Genomic DNA, 12,222 nt, shown 5'->3' on the forward strand with positions numbered 1-12,222 from the left:
TAGCTCCTGATCTCCCATTCTCGTCCCCCCGCCCCGCCCTCATTTCTGTGATGATCTGAGCCGTTCTTGTCTTGTATTCTGATTTGGACTCATACTATGAGTCATTGGATCTGATTTATTCTTAGCTCCTGATCTCCCATTCTCGTCCCCCCGCCCCGCCCTCATTTCTGTGATGATCTGAGCCGTTCTTGTCTTGTATTCTGATTTGGACTCATACTATGAGTCATTGGATCTGATTTATTCTGATTTGGACTTGTACTATGAGTCACTGGATCTGATCTGCTTTATCTGATCTCCTGATCTCCCATTCTCGTCCCCCCGCCCCGCCCTCATTTCTGTGATGATCTGAGCCGTTCTTGTCTTGTATTCTGATTTGGACTCATACTATGAGTCATTGGATCTGATTTATTCTGATTTGGACTTGTACTATGAGTCACTGGATCTGATCTGCTTTATCTGATCTGTTCTGCAGAGGGTCCTTTCTTCTCGTCTATTTTCCGATGGTTGGTTCTGATTCACCTAAGCCTGCTGATTCTCTAATTCAGACGAGAGTCTCTAAGTTATTTTCTGGTCGGATCACTGATCGGATACTTGATGGCAACAACTATCTGCAGTGGAAGCGGGTTGTGGAGATCTATGTGGCCAGTGATGGGAAGACTAATCATTTGTCGGCGGATCCTCCTCCGACATCTGATTCCTGGACACCTGATGACAATACCCTTCTGCATCAGATCTTGACTTCTATGGAACCCAAGATCCAGGATCTAGTTCTTCACTGTCTTACTGTGAAGGAACTCTGGGCCTTCCTGGCCGATCTCTATGGTGGTCGCAGTGACGTCAACCGCGCGTATGATGTTATTCAGGAGTTGTTTCGGAAGAAACAAGATGGCAAGAACATGGATGACCACTATGGCGAGTTCAATCGTCTTGCTGAGGAGCTTCGCCAAATATTCCCCATTACTGGGGATATCAAGCAGATGCAGAGTCGGTGGAATTGCTTGATGGTTCTCACCTATTTGGGCACCCTTGATCCTGCTTATTCCTCGGCCCGACCACAAATTATGGGAAGTTCCGCTGTAAGTTCCCTTACTGAGACGTACCATTTTCTGAAGAATGTTATTTTTGTACCACACTCTGCAACTTCTACAGCTAGCCAGAACCATTCTGCCCTTGCTACTCAGAATTGGCAGTCTACTAACCGGGGAGGCTACTCTGGTGGACGTGGCTGTGGTCGTGGTGGTTCTGATGGTCGTGGTGGGTTCAATGGAGGTCGTTCTACTAGTCGCGGTGGACACAGAGGTGGTCGTGGTGGTCCATCTCGGGTTAGTCCTGGTGATGAATCAGTTATGTACTGTCACTATTGTCATAAGCCAGGCCACATGAAGTTTATCTGTCCAAAGAAGAAGGGGGAAGGAGGCATTTCTGGCCTCTCAGGATAACCATATTCAGCAGTCGTCTCCACTCTCGGATGAGCAGTTACGTCGTCAGTTTGAACAGTTCCAGCTTTTCCAGTAGTATCAGCATCCACAGGCCGTGTCGTCTTCTTCCTCTGCTACTCTTGCCCAAGCAGGTACTCCTACAGCTTTTCTTACTTCGTCTTTCACTCTAACCTGGATTATAGATTCTGACGTTACTGATCATATGACTGGGAACCGAGGTATTCTGTCATCTTTTTCTCCTACTTCTAACTCTGTTGTCCTAGCTGATGGGTCTCGCAAACCTATTCGGGGTATTAGAAATATACTCCCCACTTCTTCCCTTCATTTGTCCTCTGTCTTTTATCTGCCTGATTTTCCGTACAATCTTTTATTAGTTAGTAAGATTACTAAGCTTCTCAATTGTACAGTAACATTCTTTCCTTCGTATTCTATATTTCAGGATCTGGTGACGAGGAAGACAATTGGCACAGGACGTGAACGCAATGACATGTATGAGCTAGAGTTGGCATCCAACCATATGGCCTACATCAGTACTATTTCAGCCTTTGAGTACCACTATCGGTTAGGACATTCTTCTCTACCTGTATTGAAACTTCTTGTCCCTTCTTTAGATTCTTTTTCCTCATTAGATTGTGAGTCATGTCAGTTAGGAAAGCATCATCGTGGGTCTTATCCTAGTCGAGTCAATAACAGAGCAATTCAGCCTTTTGATTTAGTTTATTCAGATGTATGGGGACCTTGTCCAATTATTTCAAAATTAGGATTCAAGTATTTTGTTAGTTTTGTGGATGATTATTCGAGTGTTACTTGGATATATTTATTGAAATCTCGTTCTGATGTGTTCTCAACTTTTAAAATATTTTTATCAGAAATACAAAATCAGTTCAAATCCACAATAAAAGTTTTAAGATCTGATAATGCTAAGGAGTATTTACAAACAAATTTTGCCAACTTCCTTGCTCAATCTGGTATTTTGCATCAGTCATCATATATTTACACTCCTCAACAAAATGGGGTGGCTGAAAGAAAAAATCGACATCTTCTAGACATTACTCAGACCTTATTATTTCATAGACAGGTGCCTAAAGAATTTTGGGGTGATGCTATCCTTACTGCTTGTTACTTAATTAACCGCATGCCATCTTCTGTCCTTCAACACAAAGTTCCGTACACTTTGTTGTATCCTAACACTCCTCTGTTTCATCTACCTCCAAAAATATTCGGGTCTTTGTGCTTCATCCATAATTTTAGTCCTCACAAATCTAAACTTGACCCTTGGTCCCATAAAGGCATCTTTCTAGGATATTTTCGTACCCAGAAAGGCTACCGGTGTTTCTGTCCGTCCCTCCAAAGATATATTCTATCAGCTGATGTTACATTTTTTGAACACCAAGCTGGTCATTCTTCATCTGTCTCTCCCAACCTCTCAGACTCTTATGACTATTTGACCCTTCAGGAAACTTTATTTAAGCAGGCTGACTCTTTGGCTGACAATGGTACTGGTAAAGATCCACAACGACTTCGGGTCCTCTCCAAGTTTATACACGTCGTCATGCTCCTGCTCCTGTGCCTCCGTCTATCTCATCATCAAATCCTATTTCAAGTGCTATTGTACCCTTATCTGAGGGTTCTGATGATCTTCCTATCGCATTACGTAAGGGTAAAAGAACTTGTACGCAACATCCCCTCTCCAATTTTGTTTCTTACTCTCATCTTTACTCTTCCTTTAAATCTTTTATATCTTCATTGGACTCACATTTTGTTCTCAAGACTGTGTCAGAAGCTCTATCTATACCAGGTTGGGTTCAAGCTATGAAGGATGAAATGGCTGCTTTGGAGCAAAATGATACTTAGGATTTGGTATCTCTTTCGTCAGGCAAAAAGGTTGTTGGTTGCAAATGGGTTTATACTGTTAAACTCAATCCTGATGGAACTCTGGCACGCTTGAAGGCACGTCTGGTTGCAAAGGGTTTCTCTCAGGTGAGTCAGGTCTATGGTCTTGATTATTTGGATATGTTCTCCTGTTGCTAAGATGACTTCGGTTCGTCTTTTCATTTCTATTGCTACTATCTATCACTGGCCTCTACATCAGCTTGACATTAAGAATGTATTTTTTAATGGTTTTCTTGATGAAAAAGTTTACATGGAGTAACCACCAGGCTTTGTTGCTCAGGGGGAGTCTCTGAAGGTCTGCAAGTTAAAGAAATCTCTATATGGCCTAAAACAATCTCTGCGTGCTTGGTTCTGTCGCTTTGCATCTGCAGTTCAAGACTTTGGTCTCAGTAGATCAGAGAAAGATCATTCTGTCTTTTGGAGACTACATAATGGCAAGAGAATTCTGCTTGTTGTATATGTGGATGATATTGTAATCACAGGGGATGATACAATTAGGATTAGCAGTTTGAAGAAACATCTACATGAGCACTTCCAGACTAAAGATCTAGGGTCTCTCAAGTACTTTCTAGGTATAGAGGTGGCCAAGTCAAAGAAGGGTGTTCATTTGTCCCAGAGAAAATACGTGCTCGATATGCTTTCAGAAGCAGGCATGTTAGGATGTAGAAGCATTGATTCTCCAATGGCTGTAAATATAAAGTTGTTACCAGATCAGGAGAAACTTCTTGAGGATGTTGGACGATTTAGAAGGTTAGTGGAAAATTTGAATTATTTGACTGTAACTAGACCATACATCACATTTGCAATGAGTGTAGTCAGTCATTTTTATCAGCGCCAAGAACTACTCATATGGATGCTGTGTTAAGAATTCTGCGGTATCTAAAGAAGGCTCCAGGGAAAGGTCTCCTCTACTCAGATCAAGAACACACAAGGGTGGCAGGATTTTCAGATGCAGACTAGGCTGGGTGTCCTGTTGATAGGAGATCGACCACAGGATACTGCATATTTGTTGGAAGAAATCTTGTGTCATGGAGGAGTAAGAAGCAGAACGTAGTATCCCGTTCTAGTGCAGAATCAGAATACAGAGCGATGGCAAATGTAACACTGGAGATGGTCTAGATCCGCGATTTATTGACAAAAGTTGGTACAGAATGTCCTATGAAATTATATGGTGACAATCAAGCAGCAATCCACATTGCTGAAAATCCAGTTTTCCATGAGAGGACGACGCACATTGAAGTTGATTGTCATATTGTTCGAAGGAAGATTGTAGATAAAATCATCATTACAAGACATGTATCGACAGGTCATCAGTTAGCAGACATTCTAACAAAACCACTTGGGAAAACTCGGGTAGACTTTATTTGTGACAAGCTAGGCATGTATGATATATATGCTCCAGCTTGAGGGGGAGTGTTGAGAGATGTTATGTAATGTGGTTTAATCTCACATCGGGTATGAGACCAGACTTGTATCTATTTTCAAACTATATATAAACCAGAGTATGAGGCCTTGATCTCATAACTCTTTTCTTTCCAAATCCCTGCTTATAATATTAACACTCAAAAAGTATGGGAGAATACTATAAGACAAATCACCTTCCCAAATAGTGGACTGTGTAACACTAGATTCACACTAGCCAAAGGTCATCAATCACAAAGTAGAAGAATGATCTGAATGAAGAGAAACTTTCTACCAATAAAAATGAATACAGAAAAGAAAGGCTACATACCATAACCTATAAGACAAATCACCTTCCCAAATAGTGGACTGTGTAACACTAGATTCACACTAGCCAAAGGTCATCAATCACAAAGTAGAAGAATGATCTGAATGAAGAGAAACTTTCTACCAATAAAAATGAATACAGAAACCCCCCCCCCCCAAAAAAAACTTTGGACGATTATCAAGAAACCCCCCTTAACTTTCAAAATAGCAAAAAATCCCCCTTAAGTTTATTTAAGGGTTATCAGAAAACCCCTTTAAATTTGAGATTTTATCAGAAACCCACCCCCACAAATTAGGGGGGTTTTCTGATAAAATCTGAAATTTAAAGGGGGGTTATGTGATAATCCCTACACTTAAGAGGCGCTTTTCTGATATTTTGGAAGTTGGGGGAGGTTCCGATAATTGTCCAAAGTTAAGGGGTTTTTTCTGATATTTACCCTAAGCTTCTTTGCTACGACCTATCTATACGCATCCCAATTAAATACAAGGATCCTTCTAGTAATACATGAAAATTAACTCTTAAAAGTTTAAGAATGATTCTTTAACTTTCTAACTATGACGCTAGCACTACTCAATATACTAAATCCTTAAGACTCCTCAATTAACTAAAATCAATAATAGTAGGAAACAAGAAGGCACTTAGTTGCCTATTAAACTTTAATGCATGATAAGGACTTCAAAAGCCACTTTAAATTGTAGACAAGTTCAAGCTTGCTCAAAAGTTGCTTCAATGGACCTATGGGGAGCAATATGTGAAGATATCAACAATATTATTCTTGCTTCACACCTCCAACACTTAAATTGTATCTTCAAATGTCATTTTGTGTTTGGTTTTTTGCATGCCAAACCTGATTAATACTTCACTTGAGAGAATTTTAATTGCAATTATTTATGGATATAAGAAAGCATATCTCCGCCAAATGTATTCTGCGGCAAAAGAAGACACCTTGAACTTAAATTCAATGGTACAAAGTGAAAACAAAATCTTGCTTCGTAGTACATCAAATAAATGTAATCTAAGACACGTATGAAAAACATAACCAAAAGTAGACTTTCCACCATCCAGATTACCACCAAACTCAGTATCCACGTACTCATGAAACGCATAGCAAGAATCCCTCTTATATGATAATCTCAAGTCACGGGTAAAATACGCTTTGACGCATCAAGATATGATTTCTATGGAGCTCGCATGTAAAGACTCACAAGTCCGCTGGTGAATCTAATATCAGGCCTTGTAATAGTCAAAAGGATAAAGAGTACCAACAAGTGCATAAAATGGTTGAAGAACAGGAAGAGCTTTACCGTCACCACCCCTTAGGATCAACAGGAATAGAACATTTCTCGCGAACCTTCATGTCATACTTTTCTAAACTATCTTCCCACAGAGACTTTTTGAGAAAACGAGAATTCCACTTTCTCTACTTCCAAGGTAAGAAGCAAAATGTGATCTCTTTCTGCCCCTGAAATAGAGTACAAGGCATCTTCTAATCCCACTCAAGAATGTATGTGGATGATGTATTTTACCATGATGTTTTTAATAATATTCATTAATCTAAAACTCTTCATAGTGACAACCAAGGTGCTCAAGTTAACAATCCACCTGGTTGTCAGGATCCACACATTGAGATCAATTACAACTTTATTTGTGACAAAATGAAGGTACAATAGTCTACAAAAGAGTTGGATGTGGAGCAAGGTCAATATTGTTGATATCTTCATAAAGTCGTCCAACGAATCATTCAAACTACTTTGGACCAAACTTAGACTTGTCCACAAAGGTGCAAGCTTAAGGGAGTGCCTCATTTAGAATCTTCATCATGCATCAAATATTAACTGGCAATTTTTGGTGTCGTTTTTATTTTTTATCATTCATTATGTTCAGTCAATTGAAGAGTCATGAGCATTTAGTATATTTATTAGCGTAACGGTCATAGTAAGGAAGCTAAGAGGCTTTTCTTTCATTTATTGCTAGAAGGATCTATATATATATATATACACTCCTATCAACTTAAGTTGATGTCCACCAAACTTCCTAGTCACTTATTTATTAATATATAAAAAAACCTTTTCATATCATACAAGGATCCCTAGGCCTAGGCAATATGAGTGGCTAAAAAGTTTGGTGGATAACTTTTTGTTATGCACTTAAGTTATCAAACTTCCTAGCCACTTATTTATTAATCTAAAAAAACATTTTCATATCATACAAGGATCCCTAGACAATATGAGTGGCTAAAAAGTTTGGTGGACAACTTTTTGCTATGCACTTAAGTTGACACAAGTTTTGCTATATATATATATAAATTATAGGGTTGTGTAGAAAGGTTGTAGCGAAGAAATGGTAGAGGAACTTATAAGACAGATCAAATCTCTACTTGGTGCCCATTATTAGTATAGAATTGATCTTATGTTGTCCTCCAATCTATTGTTTTTGTACTTTGTGGTTGACGATCTTGAGCTAGAGTGAATCTAGTCTTCCACTATTTTGAAAGGACAGGTTTGGTATTGTGATATGTTTCCTAATTTTTTACGTATTCACTATACAAAGAAAAACTTAAAACCCGTCTGATCAAAATATACACACATAATAGAACGCTTAAATATCCTATAATTTATATGTGAACTATAAAACTTCTTTCAGAATGAGCTCAGTCCCTTAAAAGAAGAAATATCTTTTGACTTACAAGTTACAACAAAAAAAAATCAGTCAGCGATATCAAGCTTATGCGCAGGAAAGATGAAGAAAGATTATTTATCATCAATCATCGGTACTTACCTTTATTAGCAACTGAGAATTCCTTCTGTTGACAGCTTGACAAATTTCATCTATTAAGGCACAAAATCTCTGGAACAGAATAAGAATTCGAGAAACATGAGATCTCTTATTAACATACTGAAGAAATCGATAATTATCTGAAAGTAGTCTAAAACAATTTACAGAAATTCAAATGAACTCAAACGAGAATAAGAAAGCTTGTGAATCGTCCATGCTAATAAACATACACTATCTCAAGACATTGAAAGAAACATAAGACCAAAAAAGAGAAAAAGAGGAGCACATCAGTGCACATCCCTAAAGAACAAGTGCCTTCTATGTGTTTTAGAGAGTACCTTTATAAAGAAGGTAAGGTATCAAATGCAATTTATTTAAATCCCACAAGATTGGATAGGACATGGCATCTGATATAAACAGACATAGGATTTTTTGGCAAACTCTAAGCCGTTAACGGATTTGATGTGCCTTACCGATTACCGTTTGAATCGGTCTAACATGTGAATTATCTAAGTCCGTTTCACATATAACGTTGCGCTAAAAGAATGAACTCTCTTAGACTGGGTGCTACGACACCGAATACGTAGACTTTGTCATTTTCACGAAAAAATACTAACCGATAACGCGTGTTAGGCGTAGACTTATCTCTAATTCGGGTTCGAGATAAAATCCCCCATGCGTGTGAGGCATGGATTTTTGTGTTATTAATAACATGCCACGATGTCGAATACGTGGACTTTTGTCCTTTTTTACGGTAAAAAACTAACCGGCAACACGTGTTAGGCGTACGTTTATCTCTAATTAGGGTTCGAGATAAAATCTCACATGTGTGTGAGGTATGGATTTTGGTGTTATTAATAACAACCAGCCACGATGTCGAATACGTGAGCTTTTGTCCTTTTTAACGGCAAAAGACTAACCGACAACGCGTGTTAGGCGTAGGCTTATCTCTAATTAGGGTTCGAGATAAAATCTTCGTGTGTGTGAGGCATGGATTCCGGAGTTATTAATAACAAGCTGCCACGATGCTGAATACGTGGCTTTTGTCCTTTTTTTTACGGCAAAAAAGACTAACCGGTTGCTTTCTAATCAAACCTCAGATGCTAGGAGGTAGGATATGAATATAAGAATATCTGGACGTCGTCCAAATGACAACTTAGCAGGTAAAGGACACCGAGCTGAGTCATATGCCCATGCCAAGTAGATGGCAAAATACTGACGAGAAAAGACTAAAGGGCATGAATAATAATAATGAGAAAGCCTATGATCAAGACTCAAATCAGTGGGCAATCAATCAAAAGACCAACAGGAAGTGCCAAGGACCTGACTGGGTGACCCTCTAAAAAACCTGATCCTTTCAAGCCGCAGACCTTTGTTGCTTTCGCTTCACCCGCCTATCCATCTGTCAGGCAGGAAGGAAATTTTAAGCAATTCACAATATTTTCCATTCCCTATCCCGTAAATTGACTATTTCCTGCCAGTCAACAACAATTTTCTGGTCGTACAAATCACTCCACTTTGTTTGTTTCTATATGATAAATGATAATATGCACCAGTTATTGCTATAGACTGATATGTCCGAAGGGAAATAATCATGTCCATAGGTAAAGGTTTAAGCGAGCCTGTAAATTGCATTTTAGAAGTCCCACTGTTAGTGCTTAACGTCTTGTTCTTTTCCGAACACTTCAAAGTCAAGACAATGGAACTTTTTTATACTAGGAGCGAGTCAGAATGACTTGAAAGATACGTGACAAAGAATAAATAATAATATGTTTGATACTTTGCACCCAGAGTGTACAAGTAGAGAGGAAGGAAAATCACTCTGCATTTCCAGCACTAGGCTGCCAGCAGCTCTTGGAAGGGCGGCGGGTATTTAGTTATTCCTATAATCAAATAGGAAAATACTTACAATTACCACTAGCTAATTTAAATAGACAGTTTCTATTCTAATATGCCACCAATGATTTATAAGGGAAGGATATTATGCCTTTTGCTTATACTGAAAAATTACCAGTGAATTGTCCGCATACAAATATGTGCACTGGAATCGAGTTGGTCCATGAATATACAGCAGCGAATGAAATGTGCAAGTATATGAGAAGCCTCGCTTTTAGTATTCAGAATTATTTGTTTGTTATCGTAATTAGCTTTGTTTGGCACCAACATCAAGCTGTTTGTTGGCGTCAAATAAAGGAAAACCCACAGCGACAAGTGACAAAGCTGAGATTAGCTTGTGATGGCTTGAAATTCAAACAAAAACTAGACTGGAACATTTACAGAAACGTTCTACTGCTCAAAGTGGACCAAGTTACTACAGAACATCCCTAGCAGTAGTATCATCTGTCACAGATGTGAGGAAGGACAAGACCCAGGTTATCAAATTCTCCACTCAAAAACATTTGCGACTCTGCTGACAAAGGAAGGCATTGTCTCGTCTGATTACATAACTCGGATTCAAAGTTTGTTGCGATATCCCATTAACAGCGATGGAGATTTTTCTCACAATTGTTCTCAGAGGAATATGACAGAATAAACCAATGTGGTTATATGAGTTTAACAACTTCTAGTTAGGATTTATGATGCTCAAAAATGAGATAAGCATGAGGTCCATAATGTCAGTACGGTAACCAAGTTAGAGCTCTTTCTATCTAAATTACCAATAAATTATGCTATGGCTGGAACTGTGATTAAATAAGTTTTCGAGATTAAAAGCACATACATTTCAAGAGCCAGAACCACTAGTTGAAGGAGTTTGATCTGCAACAAGGAAATCTTAGATGGAAGATTTCACTGAAACCTAGGTTTGATGATTGATCAAGGAAAAAAATGGAAGAAGCTCTTGTCTGACGGGTCAAACCTTCTAGCGATTAGGTACAGCCTGAATAAATTGTACAAGTTACAAAGGAAGCTGGCATTTGAAGGAATATTCGAACGTTAGGACTTGTAACTGAGGGAAGTTTTGAGGTAGTATAGGGACCTATCAAAGCCTATAACAGGCCTTGTCAACAAGAAAATGAAATTTGAACTCAAGGAATGAGAGAGTAATTTATCTCAAACGAAAAAGAAAAGTTAACTAAAGAGTAGGGTTGGGTAAATAGAGGTGAATATTTCTTGAGTTCTTGTACAAGTTGTAAAGTGAGTGCTCTATTGAGCTCATATATCTACCCTTGCGAAACTTCTCCCCATTAGACATAGCACTTTTTCGCCAGACCATGTAAACTTTGTTCTGTTTGTTCTTTGTCAGATGCAACTGCTTATGTGTATGGTCCTTTCTTTAATACATCTATTATCTTTGATTTCTCAGAAACATGAACCTAGTTTTGGTTATCATTAAAGATGGGTCCAGGACTCCAACGCATTCCAATCACAGGGACCTAGGGTTTTATAGAGGTCAACATTGTGCTTGTCTAGGAAGTTTTTAGAAAATCCCCGCCTGACAGGGAAGGAAAATCATCTCTCCCTAGGGACTTGGTGTGTGGGCTTCTAATGGATCTAAGTGAACATTTCAACTAGGAAACTTAACAGTTTGCACAGCTTTATCATATATCTAGATAACTTTGTTACTTTTCAAATATTATCAATATTAAGAAAAATAAGACAAAAATCTAGGACATATCCAAAATTAAGTCCAAGCACAAAAAACATAGACATCACGTCAACTCACCAAGGAGTCCACTTGGTTCTCTAGAAGCCTTTCTCCCCCACAACGACCCATCTCAGGACCAACACATAACGGCGACCATGCCTGCAAAAGACAAAGAGAACCATATTTTATAGCTCAAGAACCTTAACGGTCTTAACAACGTAGAATTCCTTTTAAGGATTACCATAATTGCTAGCATTACCTCTTTATCTACAACAAGCTCGTCGACCCTAACAGAGGAAGACCCTGGATTATCTGGACTCTTTAGATAGATTCTGGGGTAATGCTGCAGATGATATGTGTGATTATAATTCAAATGCATCCTACCGATTCAATGAAAACCCAAAAATAAGAAGCTAAAGTTGGACCCGCTTAGAAAAATTCTATTTAAAACAAAGGGATAATTTCAGAAAACCTCCCAGAACTTTGGGGTGTATTGTACATAACCTCTTGAACTTTTTTACCTCATGAAGGCCTCCTAAACTTTGGAGTGTCAGAAAACCCCCGGAACTTTACACTTTTCTCAACAGATCCCATGCCTGCAATTTGCAAATAACTAAAGCTTAATGGAGAGAGAAAACCCTCAATTAGGAGGAGGGGTTGCATGTTGCCTGTAAATGACGAATGATTGAATTCAGGGTTTTTCCTCTCAAAGAAGTTTTAGTTATTTGGCAATTATATGTAGGGAATTCCAAAGACAAACATTGAAAGTTCAGGAGGGTTTTGTGAGACACCACAAAAGT

The 12,222-nt window shown here is 38.7% G+C and overlaps 1 protein-coding gene across 3 annotated transcripts in view; it reads right to left on the bottom strand.

The window, feature by feature from the left end:
- The window catches only part of LOC109829190 (negative regulator of systemic acquired resistance SNI1), a 32,086-nt gene that overhangs the window by 18,285 nt on the left and 1,579 nt on the right, over window positions 1-12,222 (bottom strand). For all 3 annotated transcript variants that reach the window (XM_020396337.1, XM_020396336.1, XM_020396335.1), the window contains exons 4-6: window positions 11,682-11,765; window positions 11,501-11,581; window positions 7,840-7,908 (exon numbers count right to left, since the gene is read on the bottom strand). In XM_020396337.1, coding sequence (XP_020251926.1) covers window positions 7,840-7,908; window positions 11,501-11,581; window positions 11,682-11,765 — 234 coding nt within the window. The remainder of the gene's footprint in view (window positions 1-7,839; window positions 7,909-11,500; window positions 11,582-11,681; window positions 11,766-12,222) is intronic.

This window comes from Asparagus officinalis, chromosome 1, assembly GCF_001876935.1.
Source record: "Asparagus officinalis chromosome 1, Aspof.V1, whole genome shotgun sequence".
Classification (NCBI taxonomy): Eukaryota; Viridiplantae; Streptophyta; class Magnoliopsida; order Asparagales; family Asparagaceae; genus Asparagus; species Asparagus officinalis.